This window comes from Brachyhypopomus gauderio, chromosome 12 (genome assembly GCF_052324685.1).
Source record: "Brachyhypopomus gauderio isolate BG-103 chromosome 12, BGAUD_0.2, whole genome shotgun sequence".
In the NCBI taxonomy this organism is placed as follows: Eukaryota; Metazoa; Chordata; class Actinopteri; order Gymnotiformes; family Hypopomidae; genus Brachyhypopomus; species Brachyhypopomus gauderio.
In genome coordinates this window covers 6,801,128-6,822,859 of record NC_135222.1, presented here as the reverse complement: position 1 = coordinate 6,822,859, position 21,732 = coordinate 6,801,128, and the positions used below count along the sequence as shown (strand labels likewise).

Below are 21,732 nucleotides of genomic sequence, written 5' to 3'. Positions count from 1 at the left end.
GGGGGATATTAATGTTTTTTCGATTATAGACGAGGGTTTAACCGCGTTGAATCAGTAATTAAGTGTCTCTCGAGGGCGCAGAAATATCGTTTTCCCTGGACGCGTCTCAACTTTACAAGTAATCCAGATATTCCTATCACTTTTGCCGTTGCCATTTTCTGCAGGCATTTGCACATTTCGTGATTGGGAACAGTCCGTCCAGGTGAGGAAATCTGGTAACGCAGCGCTGATGATGTGAGAAGCTACACGCTCAGATCAGGAATCCCCGAAAATCCTCTCTCTTTTTGTGAGGCTAGGGTTGCAATAACACGGTTTTGATCAGCAACGTTTGGATCGGTTCGCAGCGCTTTCTATTATTAAGACCAGAGCGGCAGCCCTGGTCCTGGTTCAGCAATTTCCGATTGTGAGTTCAAGATCTTCCGATATATGCGCCTTTTATCAAGACCATTTTGTCTGTATGCGTATAGAATTATATGAGAAATGGAGAACCTCCTTGTGGCTCTACTGTAAGCCTTAAAATTTCCGTTTCACAGACGCAAAAAAACTCCGTTATCACAGAAGGAACTGCAGAAAACACATTAGCTCGGAAAATACCTACAGATGGATATTATTCCAGTCTACCTTGGAGTTTATTGAAAGGTAAAATATTACAAAATAAGATGAAAAAATAGCAAGAATTGTATTTACAAATAGTGATAACATGAAATTATTCCACCATTACTCAGTCAAACATTTCACTGAAGATGCCTGATGAGTTTGAAGACCTCAGCAGTGAGAGTAATATCCCATAGGGTCCGTCTCTTTGACTTGTAACGGCATGGCAGTGCTGACCACCTCACTGGTGACACAGCCCATGATAGGGCAGTTAGCACAAGTCGTCTCCTGTGTGACTCTGACCACGCTACGTTCTTATGGCAGAGAGTTGGGGATGTTCCTCCAGAGACCTCCACACAGGCAGTTCTTGATCCAGCGCTGTTCCCACTGCTTCATGGCGTTGGTCTTGTTTGGGGAGCGCAGCATCGTAACGCAGCCACACCTGAGCCACAAAAACACCCACAACAATCGTTCGGCCATGCAAACTCGCGCTGTAGACAAGACTTCGGATCTTGTAAACGACACAACCGATACCCGTTTAGTCTATATAAACAAATCGTATTGCAATATGATAATCCACCCCCTCCCCCACATATGAGAGATAAGTAATGTGTGTGTCTGGACCTGGTGCAAGCCTTGCTGTCCTCTGTGGGAGAGATGCCCATGTGTACGCAGCGGAGGTTGTCCATCCTCTGGGACGCTGGACTCCTGAAAAGACAGTCACATTAGCAAAAGTGCAAACCTGAGTGGTTATCTGAATGCCAAGTGTGTTGAGTGACCAACGTTCCAGGCAGTGTGTCATTGTTCCCAATCGCCAGAAGAACAGAGTACTCATCGAGACCAAAGACATACTATGGGTCACTGCCAATAAGAAAGACTGGATACCTCAGGCTTGCATTTAGGAATAAGACCATGTTAAACAAAAAGCTATTCATTTTGTGACCGTCAGTGATACAAAAATGATACAAACATTTAATCTGCTTGGTCATGTGGATGACTGATCATTATATACACTAATATACATTTGTATTAGTTTATACACAATATAAACAATAATACACACACTCTGCTCACTGGTGTCACAGCAAGACATTTCTTGGCTATTTTCAGCAGAGCCGGGATTTGTGGGTAGGTCTGACAAAAACAGGGCAAGGCCAGCAGCAGCTAACGTCCTGACTGAGCACGAAAAGGTTCCCTTGAATTCCAGTGTTTGTCAAAACGCATTATCTGCTGAACCTAATAATAAATCTTATAGTGTTTTATTTCTTAAGTGGGATTTAATATATCAGGAACTAACTGTAGCTGTTACATTTACCCACAGGATATAACATAGGTATAAATGGTACATTAATAATGATTAATACACTTAGCGATTTAATACATTTAGTCATAATTAACTTCTAGTGAACCAGTTCCAAAGACCGTTATGTCCCTGATACTTTAATTAGAGCAAGTCGAGTTGTGCAAGATCAGTTTCTCCAGTTTTGCCTCAGTGAAGGTTGAAATTAGGGATGCACCGAAAATTCGGCCACCGAAAATTTTCGGCCGAAATGGCTTAAATTTGCATTTTCGGTTTTCGGCCGAAATACTTTCATCACCGAAACAACACGGCCGAAACAATGTGTTGTGATGACGCAAACAAAAATCGCCACCTGCACGCGCTTATTTGGATAAAGCTAGCAAAAAAGTTTCAGTGATGGCGCCAAGGCAAAAGGACATTACACCAAAAATTATGGAACTCGTTGCCTTAGACCACATGTGTCAAAGCCAAGGCCCGCGGGCCAGATCCGGCCCGCGAATTGATTATCTATGGCCCCCTGGATGATATTCAATTACTATTAGAAGCGGCCCGCAGGCCACAGCCGCTCGCTGGTGTTTTGCACGCACAAACACTACATTCCCCACAATGCAACGGTAGCCCGCAAAGTAACTGCAGCGCGCACAAGCGGCGAGGGTCCGCGCGGTGAAAATGACGTAATTGCAGTGGCTCCGCCCGTGTGCGAGGGCTTCGCGCGCTGTCGATTCGCGAGGTCGTGCACCTCTCGAATTTTGTAACTTTGCGCGCGCCGCGCCTCAGCGCAATGAACAAAGTCATGTTTGCTGGGCTCATACACCTTTATAAGGTGGAATTAAAACACTTGTACGTCACTTTCAAGGTCCATTTCAATATTTCCCAGCACGATAAACTTAATTATGTTAAATATTTATACATATATTCGAAATAATTGGCTTTTTATTCACATTATTTTCAAAACGCCCAATCTTAACTTCACGTTCTCTCATGTTTCGTCCTGGAATTACAAGAGGCTCGTATTTGTTAACGTTATACAAGAGAACTGTGCAGTCACAGATATTTGTTGTGAAACGAAGTAGTTACAATTTCAAGCATTTTCAAGTACTTTAGCCTAAATTCCAGCACTTTTCAAACCTTTATTACTTTATTCATTTAATGTACAGGACATGTTCTTTGAAGGAAGTTTGTTTTTATCTGTTTGCTTGTTGAAAAATGTTTTCACTTGAAATTACTGACAGATCCATACAAAAATATTGCTTTATTCATTTAAGCATTAAATAATATACACTGTGTTAGGTCTTGGTTCAATAGGCTATGTGCAATCATTTCAATATGTTTTAATAAACATTGAACCAGTCCGGCCCTCGGCTTGTAGCAAATTTGGTTTTTTGGCCCTCGGTGTATTTGACTTTGACATCCCTGCCTTAGACGATCAGCCGTTCTCTGTCGTAGGGATTTCGTAGGCTAATAGAGCACATTGAGCCCCGTTATGTTTTGCAGGGCAGACGACATTTCTCAGAAGCGTGTTTACCTGAGCTGTTTAATGTTGTTGCAACTCGCGTCACGTTTTTATGAGAGAATTTATATTTATCTTTCAGGCCAGTCAGTTATAATTAAATTTAACTCGTATAAAATACATATATTTATCCTCTCAGATAAAAACGGTCTGCAAGCGAGTTAAATTTAATTAGTGGTCGGCCCTTGTCAGCGTTATCGCCGTTAACGGCCCACCACTAATTTTATTTTATAATATGCATTACTGTAATGTCAGTGCTAAATAAATATTTTCAAATCAAATTTTGCAGTTGATGTATTCTTTGAAAAGCAATGCCTTGATTTTAGTGAGGTTAGCCAAAAATCCAATGTTACTAATAATTGGCATAATGTATTTCGGTGTTTCGGCTTTCGGCCTTGGTTTCCTCATTTTCGGTTTTCGGTTTCGGCTAAGAATTTTCATTTCGGTGCATCCCTAGTTGAAATCAGTCCACTAAGCCTTGGTTGGCCTGGACATATAGCTGTACATGACAAGTGCATTTAAAAGAACAAACTGGATGGGTGGATGTTCTCTGCTGTCTCACTACCTAAGTGGTGTGCACATGGCTGAGACACTCACAACGAAGACTGAAGACTCACCTCTTCACAAAGCATTTTTTCCAAGACTGACTGAAGATGGAAGAAACTATTCTGGACAACATAATTTATCTGTTTGTCAAACCAGAGGTTTCACCTGATTCAACAGTACACCAAGGTGTTCACCTAGACTATCAGCTAGAGAAGTAGAGATGGACCATCAGAGCATGAATCAGTAGGCCTCAGTGGGAGATGAAGTTGAATGAGCGTGAAACAAAATGTTGTACAGCCCAATGGAAGCATATATATATAGAGAAGAGTACCAGCTCTAAAACAGACCCTTGTCCTACTCCATGCTTGAGTGTAGTAGTCGGAGAGAAGGAATTCCCAACATTAACTTCAAACGTCCTGTGGTAAAGACAGGACCTGAACCAAGATGGTGATATCGGTGCAGCTCACCTGGAGAAGATCTCCACCTGGGCGTTGGGGTTGAGTCCAGGCAGTGTATAGGGCTTGCCGAACTGCAGACGGAGCTGCTGCTTGGTCTGGATCTTGGTAATAACGCCGTCATTGATGGGTAGCCAGTCCATGCTGGGAACCAGCAGCTGGCTGGGAAGCAGGCAGCACTCGTCCAGCAGTGCGTCATCCGGCTCCTGTGGGTGGCTCTCATCCCGTGCTAGAGAAACCACAGCAGGGGAAACAAAAACACATTCAATTCGTTCACCATGTTAACCTTCAGGAGTGTAACAGACAAGAAGAGGTAGATATTTAGGAAGATTGATGATATGTGAATCACACTGAAAGATGACACATTACACTAGTGTAAGTGTGGTTGCTTCCAGACAGACATTCAAAGCTTTTTTTTTTTTTACTTTGTTTTTGTCCTTTCTCTACTTTTTGTATTTCAAAAAGCTTAAAACATAAAAAGACTCCCACAGTCAATGCTTGTCTGAAGCTTGTCGTGTGGTGGACTCACAGCAGAGCCAGAGCTTGGTGAGGAGGCGGAACAGCAGAGACATGCTGTCTTGGTTGTCTGACGTGGCCGTGTAGATGGGCAGACAGCCCGGCTTCAGCAGGCCCCAGATTCGGATCATCACCATCATCTCCCGCAGCATTCCCAGCGAGGACCCGTCGCGCAGGAAGCCGAAACCCGGCCGAACGATGGATCCCTGCAGAGGAAGAGGAGGATGAGGAGGAACATTAGGTGTGGCCAACTTACCAGTGTCGCAGGCAAAAAATTACCTTATTATGCATTACAACCACAATGTTTGCACTTTAACACATACAACATGGCTGACTGACTAATAATACCCACCACACATCACGTCTCATGATGGCCTGCGCATCTCTTGTGTTTTATTAACTCTACGCTGCTTCATGTAGCATGCAGGTGTTAAACAGACCTGGTTGGGCAGGTTGGCGAGCAGGTACAGCACGATGTCGCCCACCCACTGGATGAGCTGCTGGAGGGACTGCAAGGGGGGCCCGTCCAGAACAAACTCCTCCGTCTTCAGGTTGATCATCACCTTGTCAATGTCTGGCCAGAACAACCAAGAGGCGAGAAGGATCACTCAACAGATCGAAACGTTTAGATCTGCAGATCCCAAAGGGCGTTTGTGAATTAACTTCATATACCTTCGCCTATGGAGGATTTGCAACAAAACGTAAATCACAGTAGATAAAAAAATGTCCTTTACCTGCAAGCCATTTTTGTTTAATACATTTAAAATGCATTTTAGGTGAGATTGTGGCACAAGCACAATGCATTGTAGATTATAGATGTTGTAGATGTCTGGTGTACTTTTCCAGTTGTTCTGGTTTGCTTGCACCATATGTGTATTACTATCATCATTTTTCACTTGACTATCAGCTAAGCTCTAATCCTGTACCACAGGGGTGCTCATTACGTCGATCGCGATCGACCGAGGAAGTGTCGGTCGATCGCGAAGGAATGTGCGTAGATCGCGTCACATAAAATAGTAGTAGATGAATCGCACATCTGCACTGACGGTTGTATTTTGATTGACATTCACGGTAGCCAATCTGCAATCCACTCAACAAATTACGTCCCCCCCCCCCGCTCAACAAATTACGTTCGCCGCCACCCCGGTAGATCTTTCTGACTTGGTCATCTTATAAGTAGCTCGCAAGCTGAAAACTGTGGCCACCCCTGCTGTACCATCTAGGACCAGACAGGACGAGTGCAGCTTCTTCTAGGCCCAGACAGGCCTGAAGAAGGTTCTTCTTATCCAAAACAGTCTTAATGTGTTTAGGAATAAAGGTGATCTAGAAACAGCTCTCAGAGTGACGTATGCTGTAGTGCAGGTTTCGTACCGGCGTCTGTGTTCTTGGCACAGATCTCCGCCAGCCGATCCCCTGGACTCTTGTCAGGTGTGTTGAGCACGTGGGGCCTCAGCAGAGATTTGAGTGTGGAGCTAATGGCAATGAGCAGAAGTTTGGCGTGGAAGTCACACGCCCGGGCTGCCGTGGCGGAGGACAGCTTGCAGAGCGAGGCCTTCACGGCTACGATACGTGTGGCCAGCACCTTGCAGACGTGACCAAGAATAAGAAAAACAGGTTCAGAACACACTATCCATCCTATTATAGAACACAAGCTGTAAACATCTGCAGTTACTTTAGACCAGGGGTGCCCATCACGTCGATCGCAAGTGTGGGTAGATCGCATGACATTAAAAAGTAGTGGATGAATGATAGGCTATCGACTATCTGCACTGACGGTTGTATTTTGATTGACATACATGCCCCCCCCCTCCCCCGTCAGCGAGCAACACACGCAGCTAAAAAATAAATAGGTAGATCTTTCCGACTTGGTCATCGTACAAGTAGCTCGCAAGCTGAAAACTTGTGGGCACCCGTTTTAGTCGATAGATTATTTCAGCTGGGAAACAAACTAATCTCCAACGCCTCTATGTTTGCTCATGGACGTGTTTTCAGCTGACATATCACACTGCATATCTCAGAGATGGTAGTCCTGGCTATGGACCATGTATTGATGGCATATTACTTCAAACCAAACAGCTGCTCAAAGACGTTCAGATTCACAGAAGTGCTAATATCATGAATAATAGCAGAAGGTGGTGGGTTTATCCAATGGCCAACTTGGGTTTTCAATTAGGAAATTGAAATCTCAATGTGGGTCAAAACAAAAGTTGAGTCTACATGCTGCTAACCAGCGCTAACATCTTATGTACATATGCAGATATACACTCATGTAGATCATTTCCACCAATCGAAGAGCGAGGTCCCCCATCCCTGCTGACGTCTCGGAGACGTGCTGTACCTGCTGCAGGGCTTGGTTCTGCCTCATATATTCCTCATGGAGCTTCTCCACCAGGTTATGCACCATACCGGGCTGCACGTGCAACAGCACGTCCCACCAGTCATAACCAGTCACCATGCAGTACTCCAGCAGGAACAGCAGGTGGCGCAACAGAGTGTTCATATCCAACATCTGGCCCATGGAGGGGGAGACGCGGATCATGTGCAGCTAAAATTAAGTAGGAAGTAAGGCAGAGTTTAAGTATATTCTAACACACAAAAAAGATGTTCCGTTAGCCAATGTTGAGGACTATCCCAGTTAAAATAAGTAAATTTGCTTGTGTGTAACTGGCTGGTTCACCTTTCCATGGTTGTCCACACCAACCAGAGCCAGCGAGGTCCAGGAGAACTGCAGGGCTCTGAAGTGTATGGTGGGGCCGCCTGCTCTCTGGCGTTTGATGGCCGGCTCGTCCCCAACTCTCTGGGAAGATCCAGAGGTCCCATAGAAGACTCCCATGGTGTGGAGGGATAGGCGGTGAAGTATCTGAATACTGCCATCGTGGAACGCCAGACCAAGACCTGGTGGTCACAAGATCACCTCAGTAAAATGCCCAAGATGTGGAGCATTTTAAAAAATTCTTAAACCCCAAAGGAAAGTCAAGATAAGGGTGTGAAGTAATGCATGGTGCCTACAAGTGCCTACCAAGGCCGGGACAAAACTTGGTGTCTGAGGCAACTTTGAGGTCCGTGTTGGAGATGGAGATGGGCAGCTTGGGCAGTGCCACTGCAGACACGCGGTCCAGGTCATTGGTGGCCGAGAGGATTCGCCACTTCAAAATCATCGGCTGCTTCTCCCCCACTGCAAACCAATGGCCAAGTCAATTCAATCCAAGTGGGGTTTTATTGCCATTTCAACCATATTCAGTGTGTGAGAGTACACAGAGAAACAAAGCAACGATTCTCCAGAACCAGAGGGCTACACAAGACAATAGGGCTACACAGAACTCTACACAAATGACAAAGGGGGTAAACAATGCAGGCTTCCATACCACTGTCATATGCTGCATTTGAAAGGACCAGCATGCCACAAACAAATAAATCTACAGAGTGGATACTGCATTACTTACCAACAGGTGAACGATGCTGAAATATGTTATTGACTGGAAGTCCCTCCTTTCGTAATGACCAGCACTCTACAATGCTACCCATCTGACTGGACGCACACAGCAGTACCTTCAAAAACATTCACGTTATTAAAAAGACAATAATTTTACCTAGAACCCTAGACTGCATCAAAACATTCAGTATTCAATGAGTTTAAACATTTAAAAAATCCTCCTGGCCATCCTCCACCCAAAGGTGCAACCTCACCTGCTCAGAGTTCTCGCGTGTGAGGAACTTGAGGTGCGTGACGGCCGGGTACTTGTCGCGACGGACCGGGTCGGTGGTGCAGCGCATGAAGAGGGAGGGGAGCAGCTCCGTGTCGATGCGACACTTCTCGTTCACCACGCTCACACACACCTTGTAGAACTGCACGGGCGAGGAGCTGCTGCCGTCGGTGGCGGCCACCACGATGTTGCCGCCGCCCGTGAAGGCGATGTCGGCGAGCGCCACGCGGCCCCTCAGCCTGCACAGGCTCTCGCTGGCCGACAGCAGCGCCCCGCTGGGCTTCAGCAGCGACACCGCCACCAGGCCGCTCACGGTCACCGCCAGCCAGCCCTCCATGGGCTTCCCGCCGAACAGCGTGAGCGACGGAGAGAACTTCACCCGCGAGAACTTCTCACCGAAGTTGGTTGAGCCAGACTGTGTGGTGAGGGGAGCAAAGTGAAAAGTATGCACCCGAGACTTGCACTGGCGAGATGTTTATGTAAAGTCGTGGGTTTTTTCCCCTCCGTACCTTCTCCACGTGCAGGGCGAGCTTGACCCCGTTGTGCAGCCACGAGAGAGCCACGATAGGGTCTCCCTCCACGGAGCTGCTCTGAATGCTTTCCCAGCTGTTTACAAGGTGCTCAGTCATTGCCCAACACTTGATCTGTCCATCCCCATCGGCAGAAAGCAGCCTGGATCCTAGCCACACACATTTACATCAGACAAACTGCAAAGTTCAGCACGCCACCTCTCAACAAGAGCCAAGTAACAAGGAAGTGCACATCCATCCATACAAAACAGTAAGAACCAAGCAGTTCAGTGACGTAGCCAACTTAAGTATCTGAAACTTATGAGGTCAGATACTTCTAAAGTCTAAGTTAATGTGAAGGAAATTGATAATTTAGCTTCTAATAACCTTTCTGTGAGTATGCACATATTTCCTCACTGAGATATAGATCATCTAAAAGATGCACCTTCTGGCTTACTGTCAATTTCTAGGCAGAGATGCACATTTTGTATACCAAACATCACTAAAATGTTTTTCATGGAGTATTTGGAGACACAAAAGTGAAGAGACAATCATATGGGAAATAACTGAGGTCCAATTGAGCTTCCTTTGTAAAATGACTCTAAAATGCGTAAATGAGGCATTTAGGTTTACTTACCTGACTGGTCCCATTCTAAGCAAGAGATCACTTCCGTATGACCGCTATTGATGGAGTAGACATCCCAGGGATGTTCAGTGTCAATGATGTGGATCATGTGACTGAGATCTAAAACACAAGAAGCACCGTGTTTGGAAGTTTTATAATGAAGCTTATACACCACAACACATGTAACGTCCTACGCCTGGTCCACCTGATGTGCCTGGTCATCAAAATAATTCTCTTCATACATTAATATCGCAGAATGCAGTTGATATGGATGGAAACCGACGGCACGTCCTACCTTTATCGTCTTCTTCATTTTTAAGGTCTGTTGTGAAGGCGATGAGGTTCCTGCAGGACCATGCACATACCAACGAGATAGAGGGGCTATGGTTGCTTTTAGGTCTCTTCTCCCACTCGCACACATACACAACCTCCATGACTATTTCATTGATGAAGGCGCACGCTAATGTGATGTTTGAACGTTTAATCTGGGTTGCTTAAATGTTCAAGGTACCAGTCACTGAATCTGGGGGCAGAGAAACGCTAGCTAGATAACGTTAGCTAGTTCGACAAAACTGAGCGCGAAAGAGGATAGGACGACGTTTTTACATACATGTAACTTATCCATACAGTTCTGTGTAAGAATATGCTGAGAATATTAAACAACAGACGTTCAGAAACTCGATTATTTCCCCAGAGAACCAATGGACCTCTGAACCAGAGGTTTTTGCTATGTCTGTCTCTCACTCTACGGTTTGTACAAACCCCGAATACGTGTCACAGCGCCCCACTGGATAGGAGTGTAATGGTAGCCGCTACCGGCGCTGAGAAACGTCCACTGGAGATAATATCTGCTATATTACTGCTTTTGCGGTCTCCAAAAGCTATAGCCACAAAACGCCTCCTAACTCTGATTCATAGCTTGTGTTTTTACTGTGGCTATTTAGTGAATCCTTGCTTCTGTGTTGCATGAAAATAAGTAAGTGAGAGCTTGTTGAGTGCATGTGGTCATTCGGCAGACAGGTGGCGCTGTGATTTGAAACTACATTTAAAACAAGTTCAAACACATCGACGCGACTCGTCTTTAATATCGTCTCATTTGCTTCTTTCTCGTCACTCCCAAATACGCCTTAAAGCCGAGAGTAAACAGGGGCGGGGGGAAACCATAGCGAAAGGATTCCCATGAGATTTTTATACAGCGTTCCTGGAGCTGTCGGGTGTTTCGTCCGGTCAGTGACCGTCAGCGTCGCGGCTTATAGAGCGGGAAGCTCGTTAGAACACCACAACATACGGGTCCTGTGGCGGACCGCTTAAGTTAGCAGTTGCGCGAGCTCGCTAAGCTAACGTAGCCAGCTTAGCCGTGTGGTGGTAGCAAAATATCTAAATATCGCAGTTAGGATTTAAATTCGAGGGGCAAAAACGGCCCGCTGCTAGTTAGCGTAACTATGTGAAATAAAGTCTGTATAAAGTGCTATAATGTAGCGTCAATGGTCGTCGTAGCCTAAGCGGAGTAAAGTTAGCGAGTAGTTAGCCAAGCCCTACGATGTACGAGCGGAGAGGAGCGTTGATTCAAACGCACAGAAATAACCGCCACAGAAACGCCACCGCAGCTCAAGAGTAACATGTTCCTCCTCGGTTTGTCCTTAAAATGATAAACTTGTGTAAATGTTTGGGGTTTTTTTTTTTGCTAGCCGCCGTGTAGCCATGTCGTGAGAAGCGCGTAGCTGGATAGCTGGCGAGCATGAAGTAACCTTGCCCCATCACGTCGCCATCGCCAATATATGACATTCGTGATGAACTAGCCTGTGCCAATTAATGTGACATTCACCATCGCAGCGAGTGGCTAGTTAACTAATGCGTTTTAATGCGAGAAGTGGCCTATCTAGCCATCTACCCTCGCCTATATCTGCGATAAAAACACCTGGTGATCCGTAGCTGTGTCTGCGTACATTGCCCCCCCCTCCCTGCATGAGACACAATTCTCTTAATAAAGTCTCGGAGCCGGAATAAGGATGTCGGACAACCAGGGCAACTTGAACAACAACGTGCCACTGAACAACAACGGCGGGCCGAACCGAATGCGCAATCCCAACATCAACCAGAACCCTCTCATCAATGTGCGGGACCGACTTTTTCACGCCCTCTTCTTTAAGATGGCAGTCACCTACGCCAGGCTGTTTCCACCATCCTTCAGGCGCATTTTCGAGTTCTTCGTACTCTTGAAGGTACGTTTGTATGTGTGTTTTTATGACTTTTCTACAGTCCTCGTCCTAATATGTCGTTGCTGATGAGATGTGGAATCGACTCCATTGGCATTGATGTCATTAAATATATAATGGATCTAAAACTGGTTCCTGTTGAATTTGAGACCAATAAATTCGAGGCAGTAGGAAAATAATTGTCTTGAAATATTTAACACTGCTGTCTGGTTTAATTTCACAGCGTTGAAATCCTCCCAATATCGACAGCTGACCTTTGGTTTGTGGCTAATACAGCTCCCCGTTTTTGCTTGGATCTTTCCACCCGGCTTACTGTTTTGGTGAGATGGGTGGAAGTCCCTTGACAGCCTCTTGCAGGCTTGTTTGCGGATTTTCCTTTTAAATTAACCGTCAGAGAAGCCCCACCTCCTGCACAGAGAAATCTGTTGTGATTGAGTGTGAAATTACGGGAAGAAGATTATACTGAATGTTTTCACAGATATTGACACAATATCCTACTTGTAACTGTAATACAGACTCCATAGTGCTCTGTAGCTATGGACTATAGCACAACCCTAAGAATGAGTCTGGTACAAATATTTGAAGGTGAGGGGAAGACTGCCATGTTCGTGCAATTTGATGAGGACATGTTGGCTTGAAGAGGCGTCTTCAAGGCATCCGTTTTATCACCCTTACCCAAACCTCGATTATCAAATATCCTTGTGAGAGGAGATGATAAAACCCATTTGGCAGTGATGGTAGGCGCCAGTTTTAATGACTGAGTCAGGTGTCAACATTGTGTCAGCATATGGATAAAACTTCAGAATGTTTTTTCTTTACTGATTTAAGAGGGTCTTGTCTGCCACACTGACTTGCATTTCTGGCCTGAACTGTTTCGGATAATGGATGTGACCTGTACTGTTTTTCTTTTCAGTGATATTTCACCTTGTAAGTTTTGTGTGTGTGTGTGTGTGTGTGTGTGTGTGTCCTGGTTACCCCCCACTTCCACTGGCAGGCCCTGTTTGTGCTCTTTATTCTGGCCTACATCCACATCGCTTTCTCACGCTCACCCATCAACTGCCTGGAGCACGTGCGGGAGAAGTGGCCCCGCGACGGCATCCTGCGCGTGGAGATCCAGCGCAACTCCAGCCGCGCGCCCATCTTCCTGCAGTTCTACGAGGCCGAAGGTTTCCAGGGGCTCGTCAGGGAGCCGGACGCCGACGGCACCCTCCCAAACGGCGCCCGCCAGGACGAGGAGGAGGAAGAGGAGATGACCATGGACATGTTCGACAACAGCTCCGTGCGGGTGAGGGTCCGGCGTGTGACGGCCTATGGTAAAGCAATACAGAAGCAGTGGGTTTAACACGGTTCTCTCTCTCTCTCTCTCTCTCTCTCTCTCTCTCTCTCTCTCTCTCTCTCTCTCTCTCTCTCTCTCTCTCTCTCTCTCTCTCTCTCTCTCTCTCTCTCTCTCTCTCTCTCTCTCTCTCTCTCTCACCCCCACGCAGTTCGAGCTGGACATCGAGCCGCGGCTGAAGCCGTCGCTGGGGGCAGGTGTCCCGGCCCCAGGCCACAACGACACGCAGAACCTCTCCTTCAGCCAGGCGCCCTCTAAAGGTACGCAGCTGCCGAAGGAGAGGGTTTCCCAGTTTGAGATGCTAACCCAAGCAGGTAAAGCTCCTCATGCCCCAACAATGCTAACCTGCTCCGCTCCTGCTCGTCCCCTCTGACCTCAAGACCTCGCCTGCTTCTCTCCTTCGCCTCCACTCTCCTCCACCCGCGATACTCCCACCTTTCGGGGCCTTTGTTCTTTCCACCCAGTTTCTTTGCTTTCTCAGTCTTATGGCAGGCGGTTCTGTGCTGGGTGGCCTTGAGGCATGTAGGTAATGTGATATTATATGAACAAGGGACTGAGAGTTCGTAACCTTGTCAGCCATTGGCTAGACAGCAAGAGGTCTGCTTTAGCTCTGTATTCTAAATAGATTATCATTATTTTTTAACCCTGACTCAACCCTTCGCTGTTTCGATCCTTTTAAGCTTCACTGTAGATTTCTGTTTGTTTAATTTCGTTAACTATTAAATCATGTTGCATTTGATGTCATGTAAGCGGTGTTCAGTGTAGATGTCTTGGTCACACGTTGACTGTGTAGGTGGCTTTGAAACGAATGAGTACAATTCCGCCTTACTCACGGGATTTGTCAGAGTTGGAACAATGAGGGCCTTTCTGCGTCTGCACACGCTTGCGGCACGAGTGTGCGAGATGGCGACAGGTGGCGGTGGTGGGGCTGCGCTCTAGTAGCTAACAGGGCTTCTGGTTATTGACAAGGCTGCTGGGCGTCCCTGCTGATTGTGTCTGAGCTCTGGACTTTACTCCGTTCAGTAAAGCACAGAGCTCCCGGTTTCTGTCATTAGCGCTCTCCCACCGACAGTGCTGCTGGAAAGTCTTTACAATCCTCTATATTTCTGCAAAAAAATGTGACCTGAAATGTGATCTGATTTTTTATCTAATCCCTAAATTTAGAATAAAAGAGAACCCAATTAAATAAAATGTGCAAAAATTATCATATTTTTTATATATTTAATGAGCAGAGTTACCCAACATTTAAAAAGGAAATGAGCCCTTGCATTCCATGGTGCAAGTCCCTTGAGAATTGCTTAAGTAGTGATCATCCCTGCACAATGGGCTGATTCCTCCTTACAAAACTGCTTCAACTCTGGCATGTTGGTGGGCTTCCTTGTGGGAACTGCCCTTTTGAAGTCTTTATGCAACATTTCTGTTGGGGGGAGGTCTGGACTTTGATGTGCTCAAATTAAAATGTTGAATTTTGTCTGCTTTAGACTTACTTCTCTGCTTAGGGTTGTCTTGCTGTTTATGCCCTGTTTACGGGCAAGCTTCAGTTCACAGATAGCACAGAGTATTTGCTGGCACAATCCAGAATTCATAGGTCCATCAAAAATGGTAAACTGCCCTGGGCCCATGGCAGCAAAGCAGCCAAACCATGATCCGGGCCCCCCCCTTCATGCTTAACAGTTGGAAAGGGGTTCTTGGGTTGGAATGCAATGTTTGATTTTAAATAAACATAACATTTTTCAGTTAAACCAAAAATCCTAACTTGGCTCTTTTCTCTTCCAGTAAGACTCTAACTTATCCATGCCGTCTTGAGTAAATTTCAGACTGGCAACAGTTATATATGGAGAGCACTGGCTTCCTCATTCATGTAAACTATTCTCGTTCAGTGTTTCGCTGATGGTGGACTCTGTAATGTTGATGTTGTTCGATGTGAAAGAGATTTATAGATCTTTAGGTGATACCATCTAGATGTTACCCCTGGGATTCTTTGTGATTTTCAGTATTAATATTATGCACCACACCCTTGGAGCAATTTTTGCTGGACGACCACTCCTTGGGTGAGTAACAGTGTGGCTGAACTCCATTTGTAGATCATCTGCCTCACAGTGGTTTGGTGGAGGTTCCTTTAAATGTATGTTCTTGAAATGGCAAGGCCTGCTAAATCCACTCTAATAACCCCTTTAAATTAACCCCTAGAGATTCACAAATGCTGTGTTCAAAATAACCACATACTGAGTGGGCCCCAAGTCAGTATGCCGTATAAAACCAAAATACATTTTCCTGTATAAGAAAGAAACGCAGGAGATGTACTACTTGTGCCAAATATTCCAGTTTGTGATCAGTTATCTTTGTGCTGTAATGCATTCTGTCAAGAAGTGGTGGTGGAAAATCTGTTAAAAGTGGGCAGAACCTTCATACATTCATGTGTCCTTGTGTTTGTCGCATACTGGACGCTATACTGCATATTATTATGGAGACTAGTGTGCAGTATCCGGTATGCAGTAGGGTATTTCAACCGTAGCCACAACTTTTACAATGGCGATGTTTAATGTTTCAAATTTTTTGCTCAATAAATAAATGTAAAAATTTGTAATGGTTTTATGTCTATCTAAATTTAGGGATTAGATCACATTTCAGGTCAAATCTCTGCAGAAATAATAAAAATGATAAAGGCTTCACATGGTCTAGCAGTGCCATGTCTGTCATTGATTTGACTAGCAGGAACATTAAGCCTTGTTAAGTTGTATTACTGTTCCTCGATAATGTGTAAAATAGGCCAGCAGGGTGAGGTGGGAACAATTCAGGGCTGACTGTTATTAATCCACATTACCTTTGGGCTTTGGTGAGATGTCTCACAGCACAGCTGGCTTCTTTTGCCAACCTTAGTCGCGTACTAGCACGCAGTGGTGCAGGAGCGTTACGTTCTGACAGGTCTGTGTGTTTGCATGTGCAGTGTGGCCCCAGGAGGAGTACATCGTGGAGTATTCTCTGGAGTACGGATTCCTCCGCCTGTCCCAAACCACACGGCAGCGTCTCAACATTCCCGTCATGGTGGTTACCCTGGGTGAGTGGCACGTCTCTGGCAGGGCCCGTAAGGCCCACAGACACTCAAGAAAGCTCAAAGGAAGACGTTGCTGCCACTTTGTGATATTGTTTATATTTACAACCCTTCGCTTCTGTGTGCTATGATGCATGTTTAAAATGACATGTTATGAATATTCATTTATCATGGCGGAGTACTTTAAAAATGTTGTAAATGATGATTTGATGTTTGGCAGTATGGTGATGCTCCTCTCCTGTCTGTAGACCCGATGAAGGACCAGTGTTTTGGAGACGGTTTTAGCCGCTTCCTGTTGGACGAGTTCCTGGGCTATGATGACATACTGATGTCCAGCGTTAAAGCTTTAGCAGAAAATGAGGAAAACAAGGGTAAATAGATTTGTTGGGTTCAAGCCCAGTAAAACCCAAAAGTGCTTTGACTGTTCTACCCACACCTTTACCCCCCCAAGGCCAAATCCGCCAGTCTTTGTAGGCTGCGTTTTGAAATTTGAGGATTCATGACCTACATACTCGATTGGCATGATATCCATATTATTTGCAAATGTCAAAGCAGTTTAGATAATTATTGAAGTGCAAACATTGTGAATACTTTGACACTGATTTTGTGCAAATCGGCAAAACTCCACTAGGGGCTGTTTGCAAAAGTAGGTTTTGTATATTATGCAATGTAGAAGAAATCTAAGTGGGCGGAGCTTAGTGGTCCTATTGACTTTCTGTTTATTGGCTTGAACCAAGCAATCAGAATCTGCAAGATTTACAGGATTTTGTCTCTTGGTCCCAAATATCAGGAGTCATTGGCCTTAATGCATTCTGCTTTGCTGCAGTGCCCCCTTCAGGCCAAGCAGGCTCATGATCCGTAGGAGAGAAAACTATGTATTCAGTTTTCATGTGTTAATGCAGTTACACAGTTACAAAATGCTTGTGTTTGAACCCCTAAAAATATTAAGCATATAAACATGTATCAACATGGACTGGAATAACGGTGATTAAAATTTGAATGTAATTGAATTGATTGGTGTGTGTGTGTGTGTGTGTGTGTGTGTGTGTGTGTGTGTGTGTGTGTGTGTGTGTGTGTGTGTGTGTGTGTGTGTAGGGTTCCTGAGGAATGTGGTTTCAGGAGAACACTACCGTTTTGTTAGTATGTGGATGGCTCGGACATCATACCTGGCTGCCTTTGTGATCATGGTGATATTTGTAAGTATTGTGGTGAGACTGGCTGACCTGGTCATATGTCGTAACAGAGAATGTAATACTGGTGGTGTTCCTGACGTGTGTTGGTCAGTGCAGTCCTATAATGCTGGAGTCTCAGAAAACGCACAGGACGTATAAAACGGACAACTGAATTGACAAATGCATTGTTGTCGCAATTGTGTATTTTTGCAAATATCATGTAGTTTTGAATATTTGTTCATCATATTAGCGAAGAAAGATTAGTAATATTCTACCTGCTGTTCATTAAAATGGAGATATTTGAACCCTGATGTTTGGGTCTTCATGTGCCACAGACTCTGTCTGTTTCTATGCTGCTCCGCTACTCTCACCACCAGATCTTCGTCTTCATAGGTAAGCCCCCCAACGCCATCCCACACCAACCCCTCCTTCGCTGTGTGCCTGCAGCAGTAGTCCAGGCCAAACTGCCCTGAGCACAGGCCTTCCATGTTCAGTACCATCATGTATAGTCCTTTACAACTGTTGAAGTTCTCATTCGTCCCTGGTTCCTCCCGTTTGCAGTGGACCTCCTGCAGATGTTGGAGATGAACATGACCATTGCCTTCCCTGCGGCCCCCCTGCTGACTGTGATCCTGGCCCTCGTGGGTAGGTGGCGCTGCTGGGCTCTGCTCCACGTGGCCTGCCAGGCCAGATGCCCGTCACCAAGCAGCGGGCTGCGTTTACACAGCATCACCCCTGACCACCAGGACTCTGCCATTTGGCCTAAATATTCTCACTTCGTAGAATCACAATATGTATCAAACAGTGACAGGAACACCAAAGTCTCACTCAGCATGCAAGATTCTTGTATTTGCGAAAATCATTTGGCATTATCAGCCTTAATCCTTAAGATTTTTGTTTTCTTTGCTGCGTTTTATTATTTAAGCTCATATGACTGTAAAATGCATGGGTGGCATTGCTGAAACCTGGCAGAATTCAAAGAGATTTTCCTCAATCTCATCTACAGGAATGGAAGCCATCATGTCTGAATTTTTCAATGACACTACCACAGCGTTCTACATCATCCTCATCGTGTGGCTGGCAGACCAGTATGATGCCATCTGCTGCCACACCAACACGAGTAAACGCCATTGGCTGAGGTATGGCCTTGCTCCGCCCCGCCCCCCCAAATCCCCTCATTTAAAAGCACAGTTATTTAAAGTACAGTGCTGCTCAACGCCCAGGCTGTGTAGCTGCAAGCACACGTCTGAGTCAAACTCACTGGTTCAAGTCCTAAGTTGAGCTATGATAAACACACACACATTAACACATCCTCTTTTACCCTGTTAAAACAACTCAAAGCGTGAAGGTCAAGGTGCTCCTGCAGGTGTTTGCTCTGAAGCACGGTTCCTCCCCCGGCACAAACATTAGAGGTAAAGGAGAGGAGAGCGTTACTCTAAGGTCACTTCAGTGAACCGGCTCTGCCTTTCCCCCAGGTTCTTCTATCTGTACCATTTTGCCTTCTACGCCTACCACTATCGCTTTAACGGGCAGTACAGCAGCCTGGCCCTGGTCACGTCCTGGCTCTTCATTCAGGTGAGGCCTCTTGCTCATAGCTGGGAATGTCTGCTTTCAGTTTAAGCTGCGTGTTGTTTTCTGAACAGACACGACCGCCCACAAAATGTTTTAATGATGCAAAGTAAAAAAAAAAAAAACAAAAACCTTCTGCTTATTGGTGTGTGTCCCTGTCCGTCTCCAGCACTCCATGATCTACTTCTTCCATCACTACGAGCTGCCGGCCATCCTCCAGCAGATCCGTATCCAGGAGATGTTGCTGCAGAACCAGCAGGCGGGCCAAGCCAACCAGACGGCCCTGCAGGACAACCTGAACAACAACACGAGCGCGGCAGGCCCCGCCCCCACAGCCCGGCCCGCCGCGGCCAACAGCCAGGACCGCCCGCCCGCTCCGGTCCCGCCCCAGGCCGAGACGGCCAACGGCATCCCCGTCGCCGCGGCGGCAGCCACGCCCACGGAGCAGGACTGGATGGCTGAGACGGCAGCCGTCCTCACGGAGGCCATCATCACGGAGGCGCTGTCGTCCACGCGCCTGGACGGCGGGGAGACGCCAGAGCTGGCCGCCGAGCCGCGAGCCTCCTCCCCCGCCGGAGAGGAACGTGAGGGGTGTCCGGGCGCGGAGGTGAAAACGCAGGGCTGCTCTCAGGGCCTGGGACCCCCAGGAGGAGGAGGAGGTGGAGGAGGAGAGGACCACGAGGCAGGAGCCGCCCCACTCATCATGGACTGCAGAGCGTCAGAGGCGGGCGCGGTGGATGCCCGGCAGGGGGCCGACTGGGACGCCGTCAGAGCGAGCGAGAACGACCCAGGCTCCGCCCCTTCTTGAGCCAGGAATCCGTTTGCCCCTCCCCCCTCCCTCCAATCTGCGATTTCACCTCCTGGTCCTCTTCAGCTAGCAGCACAGAGCTTCTTCATCCTAAACGCATCTGGAAGGCCTCGAGGAGGAAGAGGAGCAGCCTCTGCCAAGGAGCGTGACGTCAATCCATCCCACGACATGTCTGGCCAATAACTGGGGCGGATCAGAAGCAGACTTTGCTTTTCTTAGAGACTTGAAATGAAAATAGACGCTTCTCGATTTATAGTGAAAAGACACCACGTTTGAGGGTGTGATCATAATGAGGGCAGTTTTTTTGTGAGTGATTTTTGTTTTGTTTAGTTTTTTTTTTTTTTTATGATTAATAGATGATTGGTTTCTTGCATCACTGGGGGTGTGCGTATATGCTGATGTGTTTTCCAGTCCCATTTCCTGTGAGCCTGTATGAGTTCAGCGGGGTAAAGAGGATCCAGTCTTGGTTTAGTCAGCTGACCCTCAACGGCACGTGACGTTTCTGAGGCGATGTGCTGTGACTACGAGCACTCACTATGATGCACAGGCTGAGCAGAAGCCACGCCCCCATCCCACCCCAGTCTCTGCTGCTTTGACAAATTTAGCCAAGTTGCATTTTATGTACATTCACAGCTTACAACGTGCTGGTGTTGTGTAAATTCTTTTCCCACTCTCCAGACAAATTCCCTCTTTGGTGGTCTGATTGTTGATTAAAAAAAAAAGAAACACCATTATAGTTTGTTACACAGCCTTCTGAAACTGTTCTCGGGGTTTTTGGGCAGACAGACCCCAGCCACCCAACCCAACCAAGACCTGCAAGTCGAGACAAGAAAATTTTTCTTGGTACTTCTCCATTGAGGGATGTGTGTGCGTGTGTGTGTGTGTGAAGCACGCGCTTCTTGCCAGTTTTGACCTTCACTTAAGGGTGATCTTTTAGTTGAGGATGTTGCAATGGTTGCCTTAAGCTTGCACTGCTGTAACCCCGTGGGTAGTGTTGTGAGGTGGGAATAGTTCCCTGGACGTAGACCCTCTTCCAGGGTAGTGTTGTGAGGTGGGAATAGTTCCCTGGACGTAGACCCTCTTCCAGGGTAGTGTTGTGAGGTGGGAATAGTTCCCTGGACGTAGACCCTCTTCCAGGGTAGTGTTGCTTCTTGCTGCTCTTTGCTTAGTTCACAGGTAACAATTGCATCATAAATGCACACCTAAAAAAAACAATTTCCATCATAAATATTCTTATTAATCTACCAAATAGTATGTGTTATGGTATGGGGGAGTAATTTAAGGATTTATAAGTAAGCGACACTCTTACGAGTACCATAGCACATACCCAGACCAAGAACTTTGTGTCTTACAATAGAGCAAGTCACAGAGGAGTCATGTGTCTGTCATTCAGCATTTATGCAGTCAGCCATTGTTTGTTGATAGCAGTTAGATGAATACATTATCAAAGGTCATAGAAAGATGGTCTGATGTCCATTAGTAAATAGATCATAACTGGTTAGAAGTGAGACGGAATGGAGCGGTGCGTGTGTCTGCCAGATCAGCAAGCTGAAGCCAGCCAATCAAACTGCAGGATCTCCCTGACTTCAGCTTTTGTTACATTTCACATTTCCACTTGTTGCAGACTTCTAATGCCATCATGGTACAGCGAGCCCACAGTAGACGTGTGTTGTACTGCACTCGCAGGCAGAGATTAAACTGGAAGGGAATCTAGGACGTGTAGAATCTCCTTTTATGTTCGGGTTTCATTTAAAGGCTATGCAACAACGTGATTGGGGGGGGGGGGGTGTTCCCGTTCAGAGTGCAATATCTCGAGGTTGGAG

General features: G+C 46.3%; 2 protein-coding genes across 3 annotated transcripts; one reads left to right on the top strand and one right to left on the bottom strand.

Annotated features, from left to right (window-relative positions):
• Window positions 1-605: 605 nt before the first annotated feature.
• On the bottom strand, window positions 606-10,678 carry med16 (mediator complex subunit 16). The gene is made up of 14 exons (XM_077024744.1): window positions 10,055-10,678; window positions 9,772-9,879; window positions 9,135-9,304; window positions 8,609-9,040; window positions 8,365-8,470; window positions 7,941-8,096; window positions 7,599-7,816; window positions 7,260-7,466; window positions 6,293-6,503; window positions 5,362-5,495; window positions 4,935-5,127; window positions 4,418-4,634; window positions 1,219-1,302; window positions 606-1,036 (listed from the first exon to the last, which is right to left on the bottom strand). Exons 1-14 carry the CDS (start codon window positions 10,191-10,193, stop codon window positions 910-912), a joined length of 2,502 nt encoding a protein of 833 aa, XP_076880859.1. The 5' UTR covers window positions 10,194-10,678; the 3' UTR covers window positions 606-909.
• A 189-nt stretch (window positions 10,679-10,867) lies between these two features.
• tmem259 (transmembrane protein 259) lies at window positions 10,868-20,688 on the top strand. Of its 2 annotated transcripts, none has more exons than XM_077024745.1 (11): window positions 10,868-11,981; window positions 12,970-13,260; window positions 13,460-13,622; window positions 16,256-16,366; window positions 16,609-16,731; window positions 17,456-17,556; window positions 17,868-17,925; window positions 18,094-18,177; window positions 18,539-18,671; window positions 19,008-19,107; window positions 19,271-20,688. In XM_077024745.1, exons 1-11 carry the CDS (start codon window positions 11,769-11,771, stop codon window positions 19,907-19,909), a joined length of 2,016 nt encoding a protein of 671 aa, XP_076880860.1. In that variant the 5' UTR covers window positions 10,868-11,768; the 3' UTR covers window positions 19,910-20,688. The 2 variants fall into 2 exon arrangements, with proteins under 2 accessions (XP_076880860.1, XP_076880861.1); XM_077024746.1 differs by having other exon boundaries at window positions 10,872-11,981; window positions 13,460-13,568.
• Window positions 20,689-21,732: the final 1,044 nt, after the last annotated feature.

What these genes read in the sequence shown, in the direction of transcription:
- med16 (XM_077024744.1), bottom strand. Translation starts at nt 10,193, where the DNA reads ATGGAGGTTGTGTATGTGTGCGAGTGGGAGAAGAGACCTAAAAGCAAC. An exon ending in TCAGCATCGTTCACCTGTTG is followed by an intron (nt 8,097 to 8,364) that starts GTAAGTAATGCA and finishes ATTGGTTTGCAG; the next exon opens with TGGGGGAGAAGCAGCCGATG. An exon ending in CAAGTTTTGTCCCGGCCTTG is followed by an intron (nt 7,817 to 7,940) that starts GTAGGCACTTGT and finishes TGTGACCACCAG; the next exon opens with GTCTTGGTCTGGCGTTCCAC.
- tmem259 (XM_077024745.1), top strand. Translation starts at nt 11,769, where the DNA reads ATGTCGGACAACCAGGGCAACTTGAACAACAACGTGCCACTGAACAAC. An exon ending in TTGTGATCATGGTGATATTT is followed by an intron (nt 17,557 to 17,867) that starts GTAAGTATTGTG and finishes CATGTGCCACAG; the next exon opens with ACTCTGTCTGTTTCTATGCT. An exon ending in TGTGATCCTGGCCCTCGTGG is followed by an intron (nt 18,178 to 18,538) that starts GTAGGTGGCGCT and finishes TCTCATCTACAG; the next exon opens with GAATGGAAGCCATCATGTCT.